This window comes from Delphinapterus leucas, chromosome 16, assembly GCF_059928025.1.
Source record: "Delphinapterus leucas isolate spDelLeu-1000000601 "Yukka" chromosome 16, BTC_Dleu_Yukka2, whole genome shotgun sequence".
NCBI lineage: Eukaryota > Metazoa > Chordata > Mammalia > Artiodactyla > Monodontidae > Delphinapterus > Delphinapterus leucas.
In genome coordinates this window covers 10118227-10145008 of record NC_143144.1, presented here as the reverse complement: position 1 = coordinate 10145008, position 26782 = coordinate 10118227, and the positions used below count along the sequence as shown (strand labels likewise).

At 44.3% G+C, this 26782-nt stretch overlaps 1 protein-coding gene across 7 annotated transcripts in view; it reads right to left on the bottom strand.

The window, feature by feature from the left end:
• Positions 1 to 26782, bottom strand: part of EDARADD (EDAR associated via death domain) — a 79436-nt gene that overhangs the window by 41201 nt on the left and 11453 nt on the right. For 3 of the 7 annotated variants that reach the window (XM_089897464.1, XM_089897468.1, XM_022553176.2), the window contains 2 exons: positions 23691 to 23730; positions 17425 to 17483 (listed from right to left, as the gene is read on the bottom strand). The exons of 2 other annotated variants lie outside the window; for them this stretch is intronic. In XM_089897464.1, coding sequence (XP_089753590.1) covers positions 17425 to 17483; positions 23691 to 23730 — 99 coding nt within the window. The remainder of the gene's footprint in view (positions 1 to 17424; positions 17484 to 23690; positions 23731 to 26782) is intronic. 2 more of the 7 variants (XM_089897465.1, XM_022553177.2) reach the window with 1 other exon arrangement.

The window sequence follows — 26782 nt, the reverse complement described above, 5'->3', positions numbered from 1 at the left end:
CTGTTCAGAGGACTCGTTTTAATTCTGAGTGAAGTTCAAGTGCAATCTGTTGGGTTTTTGGAAACAACCTAAATGTCCATCAGTAGATGAATGGATTAACAAAATGTGGAATACTATTCACCCTTAAAAAGGAAGGAAATTCTGACACATGCTACAATAAGAATGAACCTTTAGGACATTGTGCTAAGTGAAATAAACCAGTCACAGACATATAAATACTATATGATTCCATTTATATGAGTTACCTAGAGGAGTCAAATTCAGAGACAGGACGTAAAATAATGATTACCAGGGAGTGGGGCAAGGGAGAATGGGGGGTTAGTGTTTAATGGGGATAGAATTTTAGTTTGGGAAGATGAAAAAGTTCTGGAGATGGATGGTGGTGAAGGCTGCACGACAATGTGAATGTACCTAATGCCTCTGAACTCTATACCTAAAAATGGTCAAGATGGCAAATACTGCATGTGTATCTTACCACAGGGGTCCCCAACCCCCAGGCCGCAGACCGGTACTGGTCTGCGGACTGTTAGGAACCGGTCCCTGGTGCCAAAAAGGTTGGGGACCACTGTTTTACCACATACAAACTTTAAAAAATCTCCTTAGGAAATCTGAAGGTAACCACGAAGTTGAACGCCAATGGTTTATGTATCCAAGCAGGCTAAAGAAAACCCCCATTTTGTAAAACCTTTCCATTGTGAATACGAGGGAGTTACCTTATATTTGGGCAAATTTGTTAACCTCTGCTGAGAATTGAGTAGAAAGTTGGCTAGGTGACACTAATTTTGCACTTTGGTGAGTTTATAACCTGGTCGTCGGGTCCCATTTCTGCTTAGGGAGCTGCAGGAACCAGGTGCTGAACAAGAGTTCCCCGTGGAGACTTATACGTGGTGTTTTCACACCAGGCTCCGAGCAGTAGCAACCCCAGGGCCAAGAAGACACTCGGGGAAAATCTCTCAACTCAGAGATGAACGTACTCCGTGTGCCGTCCACACGGGGGGATGGACTGATGGGCCGAACATGCTGACAGACTGATGGGGAGGGTACTAACCAGCACCAGATTGATGGGGCCAGGTACCGGGTTTCTGGGAAACGTGCTCTTCTGGACTGTTCAGTTCATCTTTAAATGTCTATACTTAGGGACTTCCCTGGTGGTGCAGCAGTTAAGAATCCGCCTGCCAATGCAGGGGACACAGGTTTGATCCCTGGTCCAGGAAGATCCCACATGCCGCGGAGCAACTAAGCCCGTGTGCCACAACTACTGAGCCTGTGCTCTAGAGCCCGTGAGCCACAACTACAGAGCCAGTGCACCACAACTACTGAAGCCCATGCGCCTAGAGCCTGTGCTCCGCAACAAGAGAAGCCACCACAATGAGAAGCCCGCGCACCGCAACGAAAAGTAGCCCCCGCTCGTCGCATACTAGAGAAAGCCCGCGCACAGCAACGAAGACCCAACGCAGCCAAAAATAAAATAAATAAATTTATTTTAAAAATGTCTATGCTTAGCTAACTAATAAAGAGCCCCATCTTTATAATTTTGCAAACTAAGGGGAGGATAACTGAGTGGGAAAGCACTCAACAGGTTGGTTAATCTGATTGTAGCCTAAATCTGGGTTGGAAACCACCGTGAAGACCAAAGTTATCACTGCCCACCTGGTGGCAGCAACCTACACGACAAAGAGCCTGAGAAGAAAGGCCTCCCTTGCAAATGACTTAACACCGAATTACTTAACTAGCTGCTTTGGGAGAACAACCAATGCTAAAGCTTAATGTCTCTCCTTTATGAAAATATTTTAGTAAATGGTTTTCAAAATAAGATTTTAAATGCCTGAGCGTGCCAGAGTAACAGGGCTTATGTAGCATGGATTTAGACTGTTCTAAGTCTTCTCCCATCACTCAGCCAGTGCAACTCAAGCACCTTTCAATGCTATGAATTCCCAAGACAGACCCAACATCCATGTAACTCTTCTGAATGTGTTTACTGTTTATCCACTTCTAAACATCAGGACTAGACTATGTTTCCTGTTGGGTTTTTCTAAGCAATTTATACTCAATATTTTTTTTGTTTGTTTTTTGGCTGCTTCATTGCTGCACGTGGGCTTTCTTTTAGTTGCGGCGAGCATGGGCTACTCTTCGTTGCAGTGCGCAGGCTTCTCATTGTGGTGGCTGTTCCTGTTGCGGAGCATGGGCTCTAGGCACGTGGGCTTCAGTAGTTGTGGATCACGGGCTCTAGAGTGCAGGCTCAGTAGTTGTGGCGCACGGGCTCAGCTGCTCCATGGCATGTGGGAACTTCCCAGACGAGGGCTCGAACCCATGTCCCCCGCATTGGCAGATGGATTCTTAACCACCGTGCCTCCAGGGAAGCCCTATACTCAATTCTTTTCCTGCAAATTAATTACTATTGCAGTAACTGTTTACTTTCATTTTTATTTTTTACTGAAGTATAACATACATATAGAGAACTGGACATATCTATTTATTTGAAAGTATACAGGCATAGCCTGGAGATACTACAGGTTTATTTCCAGACCACCACAATAAAGCGAATATCTCAATCAGGCAAGTCACACGAATTTTTTGGTTTCCCAGTGCATATAAAAGTTATGCCTACACCACCCTGTAGTATTAAGTGTACAACTGCATTCTGTCTAAAAAACAATCTACATACCTTAATTTAAAAATACTTTACTGCTAAAAAATGCTAACCATCATCTGAGACTTCAGCGAGTCATAATCTTTTTGCAGGAGTAACGTCAAAGATCACTGCTCCCAGATCACCATCACACATGATAATAATGAAAAAGTCTGAAATATTGCAAGAATTACAAAATGTGACTCAGAGACACGAAGTGAGCAAATGTGGTTGGAATAAGGACGCTAATAGACTTACTGGAGCCAGGGCTGCCCCAATTTGTAAAAGACACAATATCTGTGAAGCGCAATAAAGCCAAGAGCAATAAAACAAGGTCTGCCTGTATTCCAGCAACTGGCTTTTAGAAATGCATGTCAGTCAGGATACATTCATCAAGCACCTATTCAGTGTTGGCAACAATGCAGACCCCTGATACTGCAAGGTTACGATCCAGTAATGGGACAAAAACACGCACATAAACACTGTTACCACAAGGAATAACGTGTGAAAAAGGCACAGACGGAGTGCCAAGGGAGCACAAAGGTGGGCAGGAACTCGAGTGAGACCTCAGAAACAGGGCAAGTTTCACTGAGGATGAAAGAACTAAATCTGGAAGAATAGGAATTTGAAATGAATGTTATGGTGCTTTGCTAGGATGAGAGCAAACCTGTGGGTCTGTGTACATTTAGTTCTTTCTTCTCTTCAGAGAGATTTCTATCCAATTAAAAGGGAGACCTGCTACTTCTGGAGTTGAAGTGAAGGTCAAAGACTGCAGTGGCTGTTCCTGTGACTTCAAGGCGGGGACGCTGAGGTGTAATTTCATACCTTGGCTATGGTTTCAAAGATGAAAGAAGGAGGGGGCTTCCCTGGTGGCGCAGTGGTTGAGCATCTGCCTGCCGATGCAGGGGACACGGGTTTGTGCCCCGGTCCGGGATGATCCCACATGCCGCGGAGCGGCTGGGCCCGTGAGCCATGGCCGCTGAGCCTGCGCGTCCGGAGCCTGTGCTCCGCAACAGGAGAGGCCACAACAGTGAGAGGCCCGCGTACCGCAAAAAAAAAAAAAAAAAAAAAAAAAAAAGATGAAAGAAGGAGGGGTTTTCCCTTTGGGGGTGAAGTATAGTTGGTTATTGTTCAGAAATATCACAAAGTATTTTACAGGAGATTATGGCCTATGTTTCTGCCTATGTTTCTGTCATTCACAAATCCTGGGCCGGAAGATACAAGCGACGCTGGAGCACAGACCAATCGAAAGTTCGAGATGAGGAAGTGCATTCGTGAACTCTTCAGTCTCTGATTTTCCTGTGCTGCATAATTGTGTGCTAGCTGAAGAAAGACCACCTGGCTTCAAGGGCCAAAATATGAAAAGTTTACTGAGCCAAAATACCACCTAAATGTCTGGATGATTTAGTCCATCACTTTTCTTTTCTTTTTCTTTTTTTTTTTTTGCGGTACGCGGCCCTCTCACTGTTGTGGCCTCTCCCGTTGCGGAGCACAGGCTCCGGACGCGCAGGCTCAGCGGCCATGGCTCACGGGCCCAGCCGCTCCGCAGCATGTGGGATCTTCCCGGACCGGGGCACGAACCCCTGTCCCCTGCATTGGCAGGTGGACTCTCAACCACTGCGCCACCAGGGAAGCCCGATCACTTTTCTTTGAAGAAAACACCAAACACACACACAAAATAACAAGTACTCAAAATCATACTGTTTTTCAAAAAAGCAGCAAGAGATACAAAAATCTTTTTCTCCTAATCTCTTATCCCAGCTCCCTCCCCAGAGGTTACAACCTGGGGCACATGCTTCCTCGGTCCTTACTGACAGCCACGCTCACAACCTATATAGAGATGTTGTTTAGCCCCAAACCATACTAGTCTACAACTTGGTTTATTTGTTTAACAATATATGCTGAGTATCTTTTAAGGTCAGTGGTCTCTCCTCTTTTCAATGGCTTAATAGTATTACACATGTCAAAGTACCAAAATTCATTCAACCACTTCCTACCTATGTGCATGTAAGATACCCACAACTCTCCTCCGTTTCAAACACACTCTGCTGTGATGTCTGTGAGATCAAGTCCTTATAGCGGGACCACTGGATCAATGGGTAATAGATGGCTGCCAAATAATTTCCTGAAAGTCGTTATCAATTTATACTCTCAAACGTGTATAAGGGCAGCTACACCCTGAAACCCACACCAACAGGAACTTTAAGTGAAATTCTAGCCCACTTGTGAAATTCAAAGGCATTACAGTCCACAGGGCACTGAACAATAATGAGAATAGAAGCCGTTAGGTCAATTAGAGCAGATAAAGTAAAGGACCCGTGCAATTTAATGATTAATAAACAAACTTCTCTTTATGCTGCTCTCAGGGAAATAACTACTAAGTGCTAGGAAGCAGGCATTTTTGCCCTTTAGCTTGTACCTGTCTTACCACATTTTCTTTTGACTCGGTCCCAAAGTAGAAATAAGTCAAAGACACAGGCATGAATAGACTCTAACAAATTAGAGTACTATGATTTTTCTTTTAAAATTTCATTTCAGGAAAGCAATCTACAGATTCAACACAATACCTATCAAGTTACCAATGGCATTTTTCACAGAACTAGAACAAAAAATTTCACAATTTGTATGGAAACACAAAAGACCCCAAATAGCCAAAGCAATCTTGAGAAAGAAAAACAGGGCTGGAGGAATCAGGCTCCCTGACTTCAGACTATACTACAAAGCTACAGTCATCAAGACAGTATGGCACTGGCACAAAAACAGAAATATAGATCAATGGAACAGGATAGAAAGCCCAGAGATAAACCCACGCACATATGGTCACCTTATCTTTGATAAAGGAGGCAAGAATATACAATGGAGAAGACAGCCTCTTCAATAAGTGGTGCTGGGAAAACTGGACAGATGCATCTAAAAGAATGAAATTAGAACACTCCCTAACACCATACACAAAAATAAACTCAAAATGGATTAAAGACCTAAATGTAAGGCCAGAAACTATCAAACTCTTAGAGGAAAACATAGGCAGAACACTCTATGATATAAATCACAGCAAGATCCTTTTTGACCCACCTCCTAGAGAAATGGAAATAAAAACAAAAATAAACAAATGGGACCTAGTGAAACTTAAAAACTTTTGCACAGCAAAGGAAACCATAAACAAGATGAAAAGACAACCCTCAGAATGGGAGAAAATATTTGCAAACGAATCAACGGATAAAGGATTAATCTCCAAAATATACAAGCAGCTCATGCAGCTCAATATCAAAAAATCAAACAGGACTTCCCTGGTGGCGCAGTGGTTAAGAATCCACCTGCCAATGCAGGACACAAGGGTTTGAGCTCTGGTCCGGGAAGATCCCACATGCCACAGAGCAACTAAACTGTGCGCCACAACTACTGAAGCCTGCACACCCCAGAGCCCTGCTCCACAACGAGAAGCCACAACATTGAGAAGCCCATGCACCACAACGAAGAGTAGCCCCTGCTCGCTGCAACTAGAGAAAGCCCTGTGCAGCAACGAAGACCCAACACAGACAAAAATTAATTAATTAACTGAAAAAAAAAAACAAACAACCCAATCTGAAAATGAGCAGAAGACTTAAATAGACAGTTCTCCAAAGAAGCTATACAGATTGCCAACAAATACATGAAAGGATGCTCAGCATCACTAATCATTACAGAAATGCAAATTAGAGCTACAATGAGGTATCACCTCACACCGGTCAGAATGGCCATCATCAAAAAATCTAGAAACAATAAATGCTGGTGAGAATGTGGAGAAAAGGGAACCCTCTTGCACTGTCGGTGGGAATGTAAATTGATACAGCCACTATGGAGAACAGTATGGAGGTTCTTTAAAAAACTAAAAATAGAACTACCATATGATCCAGCAATCTCACTGCTGGGCATAAACCCTGAGAAAACCATAATTCAAAAAGACTCATGGGGCTTCCCTGGTGGCGCAGTGGTTGAGAGTCCGCGTGCCGATGCAGGGGACACGGGTTTGTGCCCGGTCCGGGAAGATCCCACATGCCACGGAGCAGCTGGGCCCGTGAGCCATGGCCACTAAGCCTGTGCGTCCGGAGCCTGTGCTCCGCAGCGGGGGAGGCCACAACAGTGAGAGGCCCGCGTACCGCAAAAAACAAAACAAAACAAAACAAAAACTCATGTACCATAATGTTCACTGCAGCACTATTTACAATTGCCAGAACACGGATGCAACCTGAGTGTCCATCGACAGATGAAGGGATAAAGAAGATGTGGCACATATATACAGTGGAATATTACTCAGCCATAAAAAGAAACAAAATTGAGTTATTTGTAGTGATGTGGATGGACCTAGAGTCTGTCATACAGAGTGAAGTAAGTCAAAGAGAAAAACAAATACCATATGCTAACACACATATGTGGAATGGAAAAAAAGAAAATAAAAAGGTTCTGAAGAACCTAGGGACAGGACAGGAATAAAGACACAGACGTAGAGAATGGACTTGAGGACACCGGGAGGGGGAAGGGTAAGCTGGGACAAAGTGAGAGAGTGGCGTGGACATATATACACTACCAAATGTAAAATAGATAGCTAGTGGGAAGCAGCCGCATAGCACAGGGAAATCAGCTTAGTGCTTTGCGACCACCTAGAGGGGTGGGATAGGGAGGGTGGGAGGGAGATGCAAGAGGGAGGGGATATGGGGATATATGTATACATATGGCTGATTCACTTTGTTATACAGCAGCAACTAACACACCATTGTAAAGCAATTATACTCCAATAAAGATGTTAAAAAGAAAAAATAAATAAAATTTCATTTCTGGGAAGTTCATTATAGAAAAAAGGGACTCAAGGTCCTGAAATGATGACTGTGGTTGGGTGGCATGAATTTGTAGTGGGAAGAACAGTTTGCGTTTCATCGTTTTCTCCAGGAATCAAAAACAGAGAAAGGAGGAGGTCCTAGTCCACCTAACCTAGGGCTGGGCAAGGCAGGGTCCACCCAGAATCAGCAAGAGCATCACCAAAATGCCTGATGAGTGGAGGCTGTTAGCGAAACCTATGGGCAGAGGGAGTGAGGGGGAGGAAGAAAGAAAACAGACTGGGTTAGGTCTCCGATGTGGGAGGACTGTCCCCAGGGATAAGATGTGATGGTTCCATGTACGGCAGAGCACAGTGAGAAGACAGGCAGGTCACTGGAAGATACAGCCCGGAATAAATAAATGTAGGCTAGAAAAAGTAAGGTGACACAACGTGAGGCAGTTAAACACCAAATGGGAGATAGAATCAGATCATTATCTGTTTTAGGCAAACTTGTCTAAGGTATTCAAAGGCAGAAAGAAAAGATCCACAGCTCTTAAAGACCCTAGTCAAGCTCACCTGGTATTATTCACGTAGTTTTCACTTTCTAATGGTTAGTGCATCTATTCATTGATTCTAACGTAGCACCTTCCATCACCGTGTTAGAGGAGAGATAGTCAACTCTGTAGACAGACGGGAAGGTAGATAAATGAAGCACAAAGGGAGCAGGGAGACTAAGGAGCACAAGGCAAGAGAGATTAGAGACTGAAATTCATAGAGTCGAACAGGTGATTCCCATTCTAGCAAAACCAACCCCTTGAAATTCCTTCTCCCTCCTCTAAATGCCCAGACAGCTCTATCTCAAGAACCAACCTTCTGACAGCCTGTTTAAAGAAAGTGCAGCCTGTTTGGACTGGGAGATGGTGACTGCAAGGCTAAAGGGAGTCCCTCTCACCAGAGTTAAAAATGCCAAGTGTAAGGAAATTCCCTGGCTGTCCTAATGCACTTCCATTGCAGGGGGCCCGGGTTCGATCCCTGGTCAGGGCGCTAAGACCCTGCAAGCTGCATGGCACAGCCAAAAAATAAATTAAATAAAATAAGGGAACTTAATAAAATCCAGATCAATAATGTAAAATTCACAACGTTTGCCATGCAATAAAAAATTAATAAACATACAAAGAAGGAGGAAAATCTGATTAATAACTAGGAGAAAATATGTCAATAAAAAAAAAAAAACTTTAAAAATACCAAGTGCAGGTTCTGGGCAAAGTTCTCTAGTTTTATCTGGTTCCCCATCTCTAAACTTCACATCAGGAGCGAAGTAAGGAATGACCAAGTATTTCCTAAAAGCAGAACAATCTGATTTTCCCCTAGAGAACAAATGAAAGGACTCGCCAACCTATCAAACAGATCTTGTTGGAGCTTGAAAGGATTGCTGCATATCCAGAAGGGCGGGTAGGGGCCTGCTGGGCTGACTCAGAAGATACCATCTACGGCAAGTGCTGGTGGGGTCCATTCCCTGTTATTAAAAGCACACGTACCTGCTTCGGGTTTGCAGATGGTCTCTTCCAAGGCAGTGAGGCTGTTGGACGGGATTTTGCCACCCACCTCTCAGTCCACTTTAAAGACAAGAGCAACCCCTCCATTTACCAATTTGTTCCAGGAGTGTTTATCCTAGGGCTAGTCTGCCAGACTGACAGCACTGAGAACTGTGGAAAAGCCTGTCTCCCTAGATTTAGGCCAGGCAAGAGGCCCAGCAGCCACTGGTAACACCAAGTGCTACCGATTCAGAAATGCTAGGCATGAGGGGGTGGATGGGGGTGGAGGGATGATGGACAAGGCCCCAGGTCCCAACTCAGCCTCTCAACCACTGGCTCAGGTCCCCTCTGTGAAACAACATGATTTCTATGGTCCCCTTCAGCTCTAAAGATGCCAAGTTGTCAATTTGAGCATCTGGGCCCAAACCCACTTTCTAAATGGTCAGGATTAGCAATGCCAAGCCTCCCCACTGATTTAGTACCAGGAGGCACCAAGCTCAGGAGATAAGGTATAATACAGACAGGGCTCCGGCCTCTGTCAGAACAGAGGGTGTGCGGGAGAGCTGGGAGGAAGGTGAGAGCCCAGGGGGTATGTGAAGGGCCAAGGCTAGAGGGGAGAGTCCCGCCTGAGATACAAAATATGTGTCCTTGGAAATAAAAGACTTCTGTTTCTTTGGTGAATAAATAAGATACAAAATTAATCTCTTGGGCCGCTACTTTAGCATCAGTTGTTAAAGCCACTTTTCTGTCTTGGCTATCATATTATACTTTGTATAATACTATCAACGGACCAGCATGCTTGGAGTTTCTGTGGTTTAAAACTGGATGTATGTCCCCTGCCCGCCATTTACGCTGGGTAATATAATGTGGAACTTTAAAAGGCTTGTTTAATTTCGAAGACATCAATTAGCTGTTGATAGGCTTTCGATAGATAAGACAACATGTTTTTTAAAATTTGGTCGTATTTATGACTAGGAATTAACTTTGAGTCCTTACAGCTTGCTTAGTGGAAGAACAAACTGTCAGTGTGGCCTATTAGGTCTAGCCTGGAAATGGAGATGTAAATGTAGTCTAAGGAAATATACAGCCTTATATGGTGGGGACGGACACTTGGACATCCACCATAGCAGTACTGAGGACAGTAAAACAGTTGAAACAATCTCAAAGTCCCATAACTGGGAAACTCAAGTAACTCTATGACATAGAATATAACAGGATAGGGGATGGGATGTTTTCCCACTGTCTTAAGAGTTTTAATTGGGGCCCCAAGCTCAGGACAATGGTATACATACACCCCACGGAGAGGTCCCAGGTAAACCCCAAAGGACCAGCTGAGAAGGGCCAAGAATAGTGGTATGAGCCCCACCCTCAGCTTATAGAAGAGATTTCTCTGAAGGACTCAGTGGAAGAAGTGAGAGTGGGGGCTGCTTTCCTTCCTCTGCTCATAAGGAGGAAGGGGCAGCCCTCAGCTCCACCCCCCAAGCCAAGTGAAGGAGGCCTCAAGGTCACCTCTTGTTGGGGGTGCATGCCGGAAGGGGAGACGGCCTGTCACTCCTTAGCCTGATGCTTGTTGATATGTAGATACCCATAGTGCCAAACCCTCTGCCACTGGGAGACACTACCCTGTGTGTATGAGGAGAGAGAAGCCAGCTGGAGCTTTCCTGACGGTCGGACAGTGGGGTGAGCTTGCCACTGCCAAGTGGACCAGAGCCATCGCCATCTTGAAAGGACCCTGTCCAAGGTAAGAGGTGCAGGATGTAGGCGTGGGAGAGAAGGAACTGGGGCTAGCTGTTGGGGGCAGCTGTGAACATTCAGCTGGGAATGCTTTGCCTGTATCAGGTAATTGCAGTGTTGAATTCCCACCTGCTGGGGAAGGGGAGGAGAACCAAGGTCACCTGCCCCTCTTTCGGGCCTCAACATTTCAGATCAGGCCTGAGTTGGAGGTGAAGAGAAAGGCTTTGAACTTGGATGAGAGATTTAACTACTGTATGGAGTTCATTTCATTTAAGAGCTTAAAAAAAAGATGAACTCACTTTTTCCCCACTGCCCAGATAAGCTACTTTCTTATTTTTCGACAGTGGCCCCCCTATGCACCTGGCCACCAGCTGGAACTCTCTGAAGCAGATCTCCAACCCTCCCTTCTCTTCGTTCCAAGTCCTGTCAGACACTGAATCCCTGACATCTCTCCCTCAAAATGTGTTGCTATGTCTTGGTTCTTCTTTTTCTTTTTTTTTCCAAGCATTTTTAGGGGTTGAATGGTGTCCCTCCAAAGATGCACACTGGAGTCCAAACCCCCAGTACCTCAGAGTGAGACTGTATTTGGAGAGAGGCTCTTTACAAAGGTGATCAAGTTAAATGAGGCCACGAGGGTGGGCGCTAAACCAATATGACTGGAGTCCTTAGAAAAAGGGGAAATTTGCACAGAGACAGGCACATGCAGAGGGAAGATGATGTGAAGAGACACAGGGAGCAGACAGCCGTCTACACACCCAGGAGAGTAACATGGCACAGATCTTTCCGTCACGGCCCTCGAGAGGAACCAACCCTGCCCACACCTTGACTTCAGACTCACAGGCTCCACGCTGTGAAACAATGCATTTCTGTTGCTTACGGCACCCTCTGCGTGGTGCTTCGTTACAGCAGTCACAGCGAGTGAACACTAACCCCTTGGAATTACAATCCCCGCTCTTCATTCTTCCTTCCACGGCTGCACTGGGGCCCCTGGGATGAGCTTCCTATAACAGCCACTTGGGGTCTCCTGGCCTCAGTCTTTCTTCCTACCCATGCCCTTGACGAGCCACTACAAGGATAACCTTTCTAAGACTCTCTTTTTATCCCATCATTTCCCAGGGCCTGGAAGATGAAGCCTGTACTTCCAACGTGGCCCTCAAGATTCCTCTAGAGCAGCACCTCCCTCGGAGGCAGTTGGAGAAAATGCTGACTGTCGGGGGACAGGTATGCTGGAGTGGGAGAAACAAGCCTTTCTCTGATCAAAGAAGCTTGCTTACCTGTTGAATGACCTCAGTAAATGTCTTCTCTCTGTCTTTTCCCTCTGTTTCTGTGCTGAGACTCTCTGAGAACCTAAGGGAGAATCTCTTAGCTTAAACATTCCGACTCAGCTTTCCTTGCCAGAGATTTAAAAACGCCCAATTTCACTGAAAGCTCTAAGTGTGTATCACTGTTCCCCCAGCACCTAGGAGAGTAGTGGTGAGACATTCTTGGACTCAAATACTGGATGGATGGATGGATGGATGGATGGATGGATGGGTCATCATCTATCCACTTGCAATCTATTTCCAATTTATCAAACACTGTCATACCACCACCTAGTTCACGAAGGCCTATGGCCTCCCTGCTGTATGAACAGAACAAACTCTTTAGTCCCCTAATATCTTGGCTGGATTTCTTTTTATTTATTTAAAATTTTATTTTATATTGGAGTATAGTTGATTAACAGTGTTGTGTTAGTTTCAGGTGTACAGCAAAGTGATTCAGTTATACATATATATGTACCTATTCTTTTTCAAATTCTTTTCCCATTTAGGTTATTACAGAATACTGAGCAGAGTTCCCTGCACTATACAGTAGGTCCTTGTTGATTATCTATTTTAAATATAGTAGTGTGTATAGTCAATCCCACTTCGATGGATTTCTTCCCTTCCTGCCCCATCCAAATGTCATCATTCAAGGCACAATTCAAATTTGACATCAACTAACTCAACTTCTTGCCTTTACATCTAAAAAAGAAGTTTCTATCTTTCCCCTTCTTCTAGTCTTGCCTCTGAAAAAGAGTTGAGGTTCTTACTTTTAAAATGCTAACTCATCTCTCTGTACCTTTGATAACTTTATTTATCTAACATAGAGGCACATATATCTCACCTTCCAGATTACAAATTCCTTGAGGGAAATCAATGTGCTATGTCTTCTCCACAAGATATTGCTAAGGATGTTATCAATAAACAGTTGCTAAGAAAATTAATCCTCTCTACCTTCCACAGGGAAAACAAATCCCATTAATTATTCCACTTCTCTTTCTTCTCCCTCTTAATTTTTAATCTCTCCACTCCTGGTGATAACTTATCCTTTAAAATCTGTTGTTTCCCAACCTTAAAAAAAGCAGCTTTTCCTGTATCTTCCAACACCTTCAAATAAAAGTCTACTATTTTTTCCTTGCTACCTTAATGAATTTGACAGAACTACATAAACTTTCTTATCACCCACTCACTCCTTCAGCCTTTTGCAATTATGTTTTTGTCCCTATGATGGAGTTCCTTCCTGAAAGGTCCCAGTAACATCTGAAAGGACAAATCCAAAGGTGTCTTTGTAGGCCTCGCCCTTGACCACAGGATGATGTTGACGGCCCTTTCCTTGGCACGTGAAGCAATGCCCAATCCTGGCCTTTTTCTCTCTTTACTCAACACGTATTTATTGAGACTTTACTATGTGCTAGGGATGGAGGATACACTTACAAGCCAAAAAACACAGCAGTCCCTGCCCTCGTGGGGAGAGACAATGACGCCATCAGCAAACATGTAACTGTAAACTGGGAAAGTGCTGCAAAGGAAAGTACAGATGCCTCGACCACTGACAGTGTTCTTCTCTGGCCACTCCTCTGTCTGCCTCTGAGCTCCTTTTCTTCCTCTGGCCGCCTCTGAGCTCCTTTTCTTCCTCTGGCCTCCAGATTGTTCTTCAAGGCTCCATCCTGGGCTCTCCTCTCTGCTTTTGCATAAGGACTCTCTCATCGACAGTCCCATCCTCCCCTTGGGCTTCAAGTGTAACCTCCTGATGCAGGAATCCTAAACCAACCCCCAATGCAGCCCTTCCTATCACACATCTCACATACCCCAAACTCTATAGACCATTATCTCCTTTTTCCACAGCCCACAAACAAACAACTCTCAATCCTAAAAACACACAAATCTTATCGTCCTCCTGAATTCTCCATTGATATTGTTAGTAGCATCCCTCTCCCAATCACAGGCCTAAGACCTGGTCTCATCTTCTCTCCAGTCTCCCAGGGTCCCAGATACAGTCATGGGACCATCCCTTAAAACCACCAATACCTTCCATCTGCCTCTCTCTGGCATTCAAGGCTCTGGGACCCCAGATCCAACAGATCTTCCAGCCTCACTGCCTACAATCTCCCAATACTTCAGCTCCAGGCAAAGTATTTGTCCCTGACTCTTCTCAGAGCCTTTGCTTACAGCATTCCTTCTACCAGGAGCGCTCTCACCCTGCCCTCAGACACACATCCTCGAATCTATTTCTGTTATCAATAAATATCAGAGGTGACAGTATCATGCAGCCATTCAGACGGATGGTAAGGCCATGTAGCAAACTGGATGAAATGTTTGTGAGATAATATTATACAACAAAAGCAAGATATAAAATTGTCTGCAAACAGTTTCTATAATTATCCTTATGAAAAAAATGTATAAGGGAATACATCAAAATGACAAAAATAGAGTATTAGAGTGGTGCGATTTTGGATGAATTTTTTTGTTTTTCTAGATTCTAAATTCCATTTAGTGTGGTTTTTAAAATATATATATACTTCAAAATAGTTTTAGATTTACAGAAAATTTGAGAAGATAGTTTAGAGCATTCCTGTACACCCTACACCAGTTTCCCTTATTACCAACACCATAAATTGGTATCACACTAATAATACCATATCATACCAATAACTTAATGTGGATTTTAAACCTTAAAAAAAAATTAGTTTGGTAAAACCAAAAAAACAGTATAAATAGAAGAAAATGTCATTTTTTTCATAACTTCTAACTCCAAATTAGCATCCTAATATTTACTGTTTTTCTTACTACCTCAGTTTCCTCTTGGCATGGATCCTTGGCTACAAACTGGAACAAATTTTGCTTTACTATAATTTGCCATACATGTGTGCCTGTAGTTAAAGTAGTTAAAATTTTATTGTTTGACAAAGGTTCTGGGAAACATTTTCTATAACATAAAGAACCGTGAGGGTGAAAGAGACCCTTCGCTCCCAATGCAGGGGGCCCGGGTTCGATCCCTGGTTAGGGAGCTGGATCCCGCATGCATGCTGCAACTAGGAATTCGCATGCCACAACTAAGGAACCCATGAGCCACAACTAAGAAGCCCACCTGCCACAACTAAGACCCAGCGCAACCAAATAAATATATAAATAAATATTTTTTAAAAAAGAACCATGAAAAAATTTTAAACAGCTGAACCATATCCACATTTAGAATCTAGAGCTGTGTACACTGCTTCTCCAGATCTGGAAGCTCTGCCTGGGGTCTGCCTCCCCCAACTCCCCCTGGTATATTTCATGTCCAAGAATACCCGGTCTCAGAACATATGCTCGACAAGTACCAGCTGTAACAAACTGTAGAAGTAGGATAGCTCTAATAGATGGGGTACTGATTTTAAATTACTAAAAGTAAAGGGTCCTTTATGAAATTTTATGACATGTCAGATTTCCATTTTGATGCCAGGACACCACAATGTTTTTCCGTGGCATTATTCAAAAAAGGTGGCTAAAATTAAGTCTTAAGTGAAGTGGATTTTAGTTTTTAAATTATAAAAATCAATGAAACAGCAAATGTTAATATTCTAAAGAATGTATTTTCAACTTGCTTTTAATGTCTGAGCTATAGAAAATGAAGCGTGGGGATGTTTTTGTTTTTTTTAAACGTTTCTCCCCTAGTGAGTTTTCTTTGTACTAACTGCCAAGTTGGTTTCAAAGACTCTTTCTGGATATCTAGCAGTTAGAACAAATCCTATAGATTATGCAAAGAAATAACCAACTGCAGTAGGCAGGTACAGTGCTACTTTTTATAGGAATGTAAGACACCCTGTTTTAAAACAGAAATTAAATAAAAATCTCAAATAGGTTTTTCCCGCTTTCTTTAGCTGATAAATCTTTTTTATCTTTAAAGACAGTCTACTTGATAAAGCCAGAACTATAACACTGAAATCAGAAAAAATACTGAACAGTGTCCTAATGCATATTCTGTACCTAATCTTAAATGATTTTGGAAAATCACTAAAACTAAACAAACGTAACATTTTTGTATCTTCAAAGGAGTTTGTATCGTGTTGAAAAAAATGTGGGGAGCAAAACTTTATTAAATAAATTAAGGATTGCAAGAAAGGAAAAATTTATACTTTAGGTTCACTAAAATAGCTCAAATTCAGTCAATGTCAAAGTCAACACTAGACTGTAATTCCAAGAAAAATGCTGAGTATCAGGATTAATAAATAAGAAAATAATATTCTCAGTGGGCAACTGAAGACCCCCAAATCAAAGTTAAAAGTAGCACCACTGGGCTTCCCTGGTGGCGCAGTGGTTGAGAGTCCATCTGCCAATGCAGGGGACATGGGTTCGTGCCCCAATCTGGGAAGATCCCACATGCCGTGGAGCGGCTGGGCCCGTGAGCCATGGCCGCTGAGCCTGCGCATCCGGAGCCTGTGCTCCACAACGGGAGAGGCCACAACAGTGAGAGGCCAGCGTACCGCAAAAAAAAAAAAAGTAGCACCACTGACAATTTTCAGGAGAACCGTGTTTATGATTAAAATTGCTTGTTTTATCAACTATTGTATAACTCTGCTTTACTACAAAAGTGATTTGATTATCCAAAAATACCACTATTAATGATTACTGACTGATGTTTTAAAAGGAAGACTAAACAAAACTTCAAATTTGTCTTGCTAAAAATTAACTTGGTATCAATATTATAAAGAGGGCAGGACCCAACCAGTCTATCTTCAGGCAAGACATCCTTTTTGAGACATTTAGTGTTCTAGCTATAGTTTAACAGATGTGAGGTATTGTGCAGTTTTGCTAATGAGCTTTGAGTGAGTGAAGAGAGATGGGCTGGAAAGTACAAATAGTAACTGAAGCACACGGTGACCCAGGGAAGCTTCTGGAAGGATGTACCTCAAAAGGTGAACAATGGAATGTGACAAGCGATTCTCAACCTTTTGGTACATTTTTGTTGTATCTGAAGTTTAAAATAACACTCTTTTATAATCAGAAAACAATAGATGTATTTTGGAAAAGGACAATTAAAATAATATGTTAAAATTTGACATCTGATATCTGAACAAAGTAAAAGTTTTATAAAACATTACAAAAATGTTCTTAAACTACCCAGTTTTGTTGAGGCTTCTTTAAAAAGTTCCTATCCACAGCATACCAACTACACACGAAAGAAAGCAACTCTCTAACTCAGTAACACTGATGGTTTTTGGCATCTGGATAGATATTTATTTCCAAAAAATGGATTAAAGCTACCTCAGTTACTAAAAGTAACAGAAGTTGTATAGATGTGCTACATTACTGGGATGCTTAAAGATCATTTCCAAACTTATTATCTAAAAATCCTGTTCTTTATTTTTAAAGCTCTAGAAGACAATTCCTAAATAAACTCTAGTTGGATTAGCATGTACCTAAGGGTGAAAATATAACTGAAATTATTCTTACCTGGTGTTGCACATCAGAATTTGTTGGGCAGTTCAAACTAATTGGATCACACTCCTCTGCTAGGGATTAAAAAAAAAAAAAAAAAAAAGATGCAAGCTTGATAAAGAATGCACATACTCCGTGGTTGTAAGGCCTAAAATTAAGACTCAATATTATGTGCTGTTTACATCTGGTAAAACCAGGAGGACCCTGAATGGCCCAGCTGCAAGTTCCCCTCCCTGCTCTGCTCCTGTGGATAAGACCGCCAGCTAAACAACGCTCCTTTCCAAGGGGACCAGGCACAGTCCCTGCTTATCCCTGAGCAGTGGGTTTCAGTTCCCTGCCAGACCACTGAATTATTCAGACAAGTCATCATATCCTTCCCTGGGAACCAGGGGTCACACACCCTCTTGACAGGACAGCGCTTGTCACCCACAGCCCCCAGTTGTTCACTCTGTTCCCAAGTGCAACCCCCATGCGACCCTGCATGGGGTGCAGCGCTCCCTCCCCAGGCTGTGAATATCCGTGACTCACAAGCTACTGTCAATCTCATCTGCCCAGTGTCAGGTGTCCTGTGTGTGGCCATCCCCATAACCCCAGGGCAGGATCCCTCCCTCACCAACAGGGTGAACAGGAGGTAGTCCAAGCACGTTCCCCTCTGATAACCTTACATCAGATTCCATGGTGTTCACTGTTTGACAGTTTACTAAATCTCTCAGAGAGCAGAGTGGGATTATACTTGTCTTGATAGCTCACCCTCCTAAAAGTCAAACCGAAACCATTTCAGTTCTATGGTTAAAGTGGGGATTGCCAGTGAAAAGTCAAAGGAACATGATAGGCATGTGAAATGTCTAACACCTTTCGGAATTAACTGGTGGGAAGGAAATTCCATCCTTAGGTTGTCTTACATATGTGTTAACTTCACAGTTCCCCAACTTGTGGTGAAGATTGTACAAATGCATTAAAAACTGATTTTGTTCCATCAGATTTTAATCTTTAACCACAGGATTCAACATCGCACTCTAACCTTGAAAATCGCCAGTAATATATTATGTTATGAAAGAAATGTTTAGTGGCATGTAAAATCTTAGAGTTAATAAAGCCCTTAATAGAGAATCATTTAATTCAAGATTCAAAAGTTAGGACTGAGTGACAGATTAATTCATCTATTGATTTTTACATTCCTTAACATTCATTGAGCTATTATAGGCTGGGCTGATAGATTTATTCATATAAGGGGCTACATTTATTGCTGCCTACACAATTCTGACTAAAGGCCATTTTCTCCTTAACATCATTATCTGCAAAATTTAAACTAAAAGCACGGTCTTTTATTAAGATTCCACATGGTATCTTTTTAAGCTGGAGCAGCAGAGAGCTTACCTAGCCTTCCGTTTCTCAAGACAGTCCCAGCTCTCTTGCACCAGAATCACCCGGGCTGCCTGTTAACAATGCAGATTCCTGGGCTCCACTCCAGACTTTCTGAATTGGAATCTCAGGGATCCCAGAAATCTGACACCTAACAAGCACCCCCACAGAATTTGGATGCACACTAATTTTTCACAGCAAAAAGTCACAGACATGTGACTTCAGTCATACTAATTCTCACAATGGCCAGTGTCATAACTGTTAACCCAGCATTACTGGACAAGTGGGGCTTTTTATTTCCCAACGCAATGTTAGCCTGAAATTAAAAAGCAACTTTTCTTACATGGTCCCCCAAGCACTCCTGTGGTTGCACCCCTCTCCCTCCCCTCTATAAAAGAAAACACCTTCAGGGCTTCCCTGGTGGCGCAGTGGTTGAGAGTCCGCCTGCCGATGCAGGGGACATGGGTTCGTGCCCCGGTCCAGGAAGATCCTCCTACATGCTGCGGAGCGGCTGGGCCAGTAAGCCATGGCCACTGAGCCTGCACATCCGGAGCCTGTGCTCCGCAGCGGGAGAGGCCACAACATTGAGAGGCCCGCGTACCGCAAAAAAAAAAAAAAAAAAAAAAAGAATGGCCACCTTTGTATGTGTGTCATAACTGGGGGAGGGGTTGGTTTGCTAAAACAGGAGACTGTCAGGACTCTCCGTCATGGCTGGGTGGAAGGCAGTGAACTTGTGGAATGAGCGGGACCAGGTCACGGTAAATCGTGTGGGAAGGAGGGGCTTTTAGTTTCATGCTACAACAAGGAAACCTATCAGCAAGATACTGTCGGTCAACTGGCAAGATGAGAAATCGTCTAAAATACAACACATTGGCCTGCTAGTTTTCAGGCAGACATTTTTACTTAGGAATTATTTTGGTGATCTCCTGAGTACTTGTTTATTTTCTCCTTTTTCAAACTGAACTACTACTTCTACATTTAGTTAACGAATTATTCCAAATATCATCCATGCTTAAGTTCAAATTTCTCAAAATAATTAACAGTAAAATCAGTCTACTTCTCTTTAACTTTACATCCGCTATTTAAATTTTTTGAACAATGGAAGGGCAGTAATGCCAGAGAAGATGAAGATGGTAAAATCTTGATTGCTTTATGATGTAGTTATGTGCAATTTCCCCTCACTAGGAATAGTGCCTCAAAAATCAGAATTATTTTTCCAAATACATTTTTCTCTCAAAATATGAAGAGTCACATTCCCTTCAGAACCCTCAAGCCAGCAGTTTCTATGAGATACAGGAATTCTGTGATATAAGATAAACCCCAATCTTAAATTAGTCCTGAATTTGGTGCCTACAGATCCTCACAGAGCACCTATCATAACAGAAGCCTGACAGAATGAACCTCCCGAAATCTCTAAAATCAGGGGAGGCAGAAGCTACACATTTGTTCCCGCCAAGAAAACAGGTATAATAACACGTTTCACCTCAAAAACGTGCTGATCATTGAAATCACACTAGAGTCCCACAGTTGATTTATGGTAAAAGCACATTATTGAGAGCCACTCTAGTGTGGACCGTGTTAAGGGACTATGTTGTACTGTCCAGGGGAAAAGTAGGAGTATACTAGAATTATAATGAAGACAGTGTGAAACATGCTAATTTTCTTAAGAAAATACATTTTGAGGACTTTTAAAATCATATGGAAATGGTTCAAGCTAATTACAAATGACTCCCCTATTAAATATAGTAGCCCCCCTAGAATTCACTTAAGTGTCAGAGTCTGAATTGGTCTTAATATAATTAGATTACATTTACTTTTTTAAAAAATAAATTTATTTATCTATTTTTATTTTTGGCTGCGATGGGTCTTCGTTGCTGCATGCAGGCTTTCTCTAGTTGCGGCGAGCGGGGTCTACTCTCCGTTGCAGCATGCGGGCTTTCTCTAGTTGTGGCGAGCGGGGTCTACTCTCCGTTGCAGTGCACGGGCTTCTCATTGCGGTGGTTTCTCTTGTTGCGGAGCATGGGCTCTAGAGCGCAGGCTCAGTAGTTGTGGTTCGCGGGCTCTAGAGCGCAGGCTCAGTAGTTGTGGCACACGGGCTTAGTTGCTCCGCAGCATATGGGATCTTCCCGGACTAGGGCTCCAACCCGTGTCCCCTGCACTGGCAGGTGGATTCTTAACCACTGTGCCACCAGGGAAGCCTACATTTACTTTTAAGCTGTAAATTAGTCTCTTCACTAATTATATATGGGCTTTGTTTCCCTAAAAACAACTTCAGTGAGAAAATTACCATAAGCATTTAACGATGATACTGGCTCCATTATGGTATGCTTGAAAAAAATACTGCAGACATTAAATTGTTATTAAATGCAAATGTTGGATATTACATGGAAGACGACGTATTTCTTGGAGATAAGAAATTATGTGCTTAATAACACTTCCCCTCCCCCCCTCATGAATAAGGACAGAGGAAAGATCTGGAGTTACTTGTCAACTCACCACCATTTTAATTAATTTTAATTAAGGTTTTGTAAAACTCAAATTCTAGGAGAAACCCAACGGTACAGTTACTGTATTATCAGGCTATTAAGCAACAGTCTTCTTCTCTTAAAACAGAAAATCATGTCCAAGAGTGATAGAAAAGGTCTTCGAACAGCTGCTGCGGCCCAGTCTACCTAAAACGGTGGTTCCACTCTTGCCTCTCCGCTACAAAAGCTTTCAACAGTCCTCTACCCTGATGGCTCACGATTCTTTTGCCAGATTTCCCTCCACACCTGTCAGATGCTTGTTGGGAGTCAGGTGCTGTTCCAGTCTCGTTTCGTTGAATTCTCACAAGCACCCTGGGAGGTCGGTGTAATACTGTCCTCTCTGCACTGCAGACTGGACACTGGGACCCTGAGCCATGAGGTCAACTGCTGAGTCCTCTCAGAGCTGGCGGTCTGGCTGCAGCTCGGGTGTCTCTTACATGTCTCCTACATGTGGCACGCCACATCCTTTTTTTTTTTAATAAATTTATTTATTTATTTTTTGGCTCTGTTGGGTCTTCGTTTCTTCTCTAGTTGTGGCAAGCGGGGGTCACTCTTCATCGCGGTGCGCGGGCCTCTCACTGTCGCGGCCTCTCTTGTTGCGGAGCACAGGCTCCAGACGTGCAGGCCCAGTAGCTGTGGCTCACGGGCCCAGCTGCTCCGCGGCACGTGGGATCTTCCCAGACCAGGGCTCGAACCCGTGTCCCCTGCATTGGCAGGCAGATTCTCAACCACTGCGCCACCAGGGAAGCCCCCACACCACATTCTTGAAGCTTCTTAGGCAGGCTCTCAAAGGGAGGTCTGTGTCCCACCCACTCAGGTTTGCATTAAAAACACCGGTTTCTGGGCCTGACCCCAGACCCACCACATCATGATTTTGGAGTAGCGGGGCCCAGAATCTGCATTTTAAACTAGCTCCCCAGGTAATTCTTCACTGCACCCTAAAAATCCAAGGAACACGGCCCAACACGGCCTCCAATTCGTCCTGGTGGCCTGGCTTGCACCTTTCACTTTCTTGCTGAACTAGGCAATCACAGCTTGGGGAATTCCGGACACTGAGAAGTCATTCATGGAGAGGGGAAAGGGCAAAGTGTGCTTGGGAGAAGCCTCCCCTAGTACAGCCAGGATTTGGGCTCAAACCTGGCCTTCAGCCTCTTTTCCCTACACCACTGCCATTCCTGGGACGTGCAGAGGGGGCACAAGGAATGAAACTCTAATGATGCCGTTTCAGAGAGCAGGAAGAAGAGTCTGGTGAGTAGAGAATGAGGGAGGGGGACTTGGCAGAACTACAGACTTAACCACAGGTGGGCCCTGCCAGGGAGCTCCCAACCCTGCAACCCAGTGACCCTGTGATACCCATCACCACAGGAGCTGCTGGGGAACCCCACAGCAGGCTGTGCTGGGAAGTCCTTCCTCTCCAGGAAGCCGGGGTGTCCCTGCCATCTCTGAAGCTGCTCAGATCTGATTGTTCCCCACCCCTCCTCTCTGGCTGGTCAGCAGAGCACAAGGTAAACACTTCAGGGCGATAAGCGGCAGCTCAGCCTCCATACTGGATACAGCCTTGGAGGCTGCCCCAGGGGAAATTAGGAAAGGCTCAGGCCTTTATGGTCTGCACCACGCCTGAGACATTCGCCTGTGGATCATAAAAGCAAGCTCTTTTTGCTTTGGGGTCTGACAGCATCCCTTGCCCCTTGTCTGCTAACAGAACCCTCTTTACTGTGGTTTGAGTAGAACTGACTTCATGCCCTCCGCCCCCCACCCTCCAACCTCAAGGCTCAGACCTGGTCACCCCTCCATCCTCCGACGACAGCAGCTGATACAGGGATGGCCACACGACCAAACTGCTCCTTTCATGATTTGCCCCTAAAATTGTACCATGTGTGCTGGGGGAAAGGCTCCCTCTTGCCCCGGCATCTTTAGCTGCACCAAGTAAAGCTGGAGGTGTCAGAGACTATCTTTCCCACCAAGTGGGGAAAGCCTGCTCGAGTATGGAGCCAACACAGAAGACAGAGCCATTGTGGGGGGAGTGGGGGACTGAGCCTGAGACATCATTTAAATGCTTGGATTTAGCAGCACCCAAAGACTCTAAGCCACCAAGTCCCGCCCCCCATTTTAAACTAATTTGAGCTACATTTCTGACACTTGCAACTCACAGTCCTGGCTTTCTTCATTTTATGCATGTTAAAAAACACCATAGGAATTTGATGTGTAATTTGCTATAAAATAATTTCTACATTTTAATAAGAAAATTCATACCAGAGAAGGTCAAATCATGCACTAAATTATCAGTATGTTTCTGTTTTACAATTTTAAAAAATGAAAAATTACTTTGACTAATGCTTTGTTCAAGATATGAAAGTAATCACAAGTTTAAATTGCTACTTTAACTGTACATACCTTTAGGGAGTCCCGTGTCTTGAATGGGATATTTGTCTGACTGTAGAGACCAACAAAAGAGGAGTGTTATTTTTAAACACCGTAGTCAAGTATAAGATCAAAGTGAAGAGAAAGCTTTGTCTTGGGAAAGTCATGATTTTAATTTAAATCCTTGCAAGTTTTTAGCCTTGGATTTATCAATATGCCTGACCCATTGCTTGCTTTCATTCTCAATTTTATAGAAATGAAACCAAGGTGGATGAGAAGTTAATGCTGGAACATGAAACAGAAGAAGCCTTCAGCTCTGACCACTAAACCACACTTGCTCTCTTTTCTGCAGTGCTCTTCTATTTCCTGCAGCTCAAAATTGAGGGACATTTCTGTTAGTGAATTATGGGGACAGACCCATCTCTTCTCACCATTTCTGTGACATTCATTCGGGCCAATAAGCCTGTGTTCTGGGCAGTACTCACAATTGGAGAGCTCTGTCACGGGTTGACTAGGACAGCAGTCAAAAGGTAACTATCCCATTAATGGCACAAAGATCTACAAATTAGTTACCCATTATGCACAATTATGCACAATTCCCCAACGGTTTAGTTGAGGGCAGTACCGTTACAGGGAATTCAAAATAGCAAATGCTCTTATAATCACATATTTCTTTGTTGGTACCAACAAATATGCAGGTATCTAAGCTTCTGGAAGCTTCTACTGCAGATTATACAATGTAGTCATTTTCTAAAGACTTCCATGAGAGGAGTGGGGATGCACCCAATCTCCCTAGCCTGTCCTCTGACCCCGGCTCAGTTCCCACCATCCTCTGCATCTGGGCCTCTGGGGCTATAGTCCTCCAGCCTAAAAAAGAAAAGCTGTACCTCCCAACTCTCCTGTAAGTCTCATCACTACCTTCCTTGGACAGAAGAGGAAAAGAAACAAATGTGGAACCAGGGATTCTGTTTTAAACGCCTTTCCTTGGAGTTTCTTTGGAGCTAGGCAGTAAAGTTTCAGAACCTTCTAGAAGCCTCCAACCCCTTTCCACAAAAGAAATCAATCAATCATCTTTACGGTATCAGTTCAACCTGTGAAGGGGCTGGAGTCTAAGGTCAGACACACTGGTGGTCAAGCGTGTCTACATGACTGAGCCCCAATAACACTCTGGACCCCAAGCATGGGGTGAGCTTCCCTGGTTGTCAATACTCTGTGTGTATCATCACACATCGTTCCTGAGACAAGTAAACACTGTCCACACAACGTCACTGACAGAGGGTAGCTGAAAGCTCCATGCGTGCAACTTTCCTGGGCCCTGTCCTATGCCCCTCTTCCTTTGGCTGACTTTAATCTGAATACTTTTGCTGTAATAAACCACAATCCTGAGTGAAAAATCAATCAATCAATCATCAATCACAGGGAACTTAAAAATCAAATACTTTTCCCCCAGACTAAATCCTTCTCCATACTCTGCTCCCCAGAGCATGGAAAACACAACTGTACCATAGTGCTTCTCGTCTATTTGTATTTGTCTATTTCCTCAGACAGACTGTGAGTGTTTCAAGAGAAGGGTCCATGATCTGTGCATCCCCCGATTTTGACTCTGTTCAGATTACATGAACGAACAAGTGCAGGTTTCCTGGAGAGACCGACAGTTGAGATGGGCCTAGAGAATGCCCAGGACTCAGAGGACCGCGAGAAAGGAGCATGGTGATTGCAGATGGTGGGAACGGCGGAGCAAGGCCAGGTGGTTGGAAGACGGGCCAGCCTGTAGGACAGATGCATGCTGGAGGTGGAAAAGGAAGACAGGGTTGGACACGAAATAATGGAGCCAGTTTCCATGGAAGATCCTGCAAAGGAGGCAAAGGGATTTAGGAAGGCTGCCATTCTAGGATCTCGGGAAGCTTGGCTCATTTAACACCGCTGCCTGCTTCGTGCCCCACTCTGCATATGGGAAGACGGTCAGCACAGCCTCGCAGGAAGTCAGGCAAGCAAATAATTCCCACACAATGCGATAAAAAGTAGGGACCATGGGGCTTCCCTGGTGGTGCAGTGGTTGAGAGTCCGCCTGCCGATGCAGGGGACACGGGTTTGTGCCCCAGTCCGGGAGGATCCCACATGCCGCGGAGCAGCTGGGTCAGTGGGCCATGGCCGCTGAGCCTGCGCGTCCGGAGCCTGTGCTCCGCAACGGGAGAGGCCACAACAGTGAGAGGCCCGCGTACCGCAAAAAAAACCAAAAAGTAGGGACTATGGATAAGGCAGCACCCAAAGGCCCCAAGGCTGAGAAACCTTCCCAGATAAGGAACACTTGGGCTGAGTGGCGGGTTGCATAGGAGTTCATTACGTGAGGAAGCAGGCAGGGGCCAGCACTATGGGTATCCCAGGACGGGGGGAGGGCGTGGGGCATTTGTGGAGCAGCAAATAGCTACACACAACTGGCTCATCAGGGGGATGTTGAGACATGGTCATGGAGGACCTCATCTGCCATGTCAAGGACCATGTATTTAATCCTGGAAGGAATGTTAGAGTTGAAATGTGTCCCCTCCAAAACTACCTCGAAGTCCTAACCCCTAGTACCTCAGACTGTGACCTCATTGGAAATAGGGTCATTGTAGATAGAATTACTTAAGATGAGGTTATACTGGTGTAGGGTAGGCCCTTAATCCAATACGACAGACGTCCTTGTAAGAGGAGAAGAGATAACAAGACACAGACACACAGGGAGAAGACGGCCACGTGCCACCAAAGGAAGAGAATGGAGTGAAGCAGCTACAAGCCAGGGGACACCAAGAACTGCCAACGACCATCAGAAGCCAGAAGAGGGACTTCCCTGGCAGCGCAGTGGTTAAGAATCTGCCTGCCAATGCAAGAGACACGGGTTCTAGCCCTGGTCCGGGAAGATCCCACGTGCCGCGAAGCAACTAAGCCCATGTGCCACAACTACTGAGCCTGCGCTCTAGGGCCCGCGAGCCACAACTACTGAAGCCCGCATGCCTAGAGCCCGTGCTCCGCAACAAGAGAAGCCACCACAGTGAGAAGTCTGTGCACCGCAACAAAGAGTAGACCCTGCTTGCCGCAACTGGAGAAAGCCCACGTGAAACAACAAAGGCCCAACACAGCCAAAA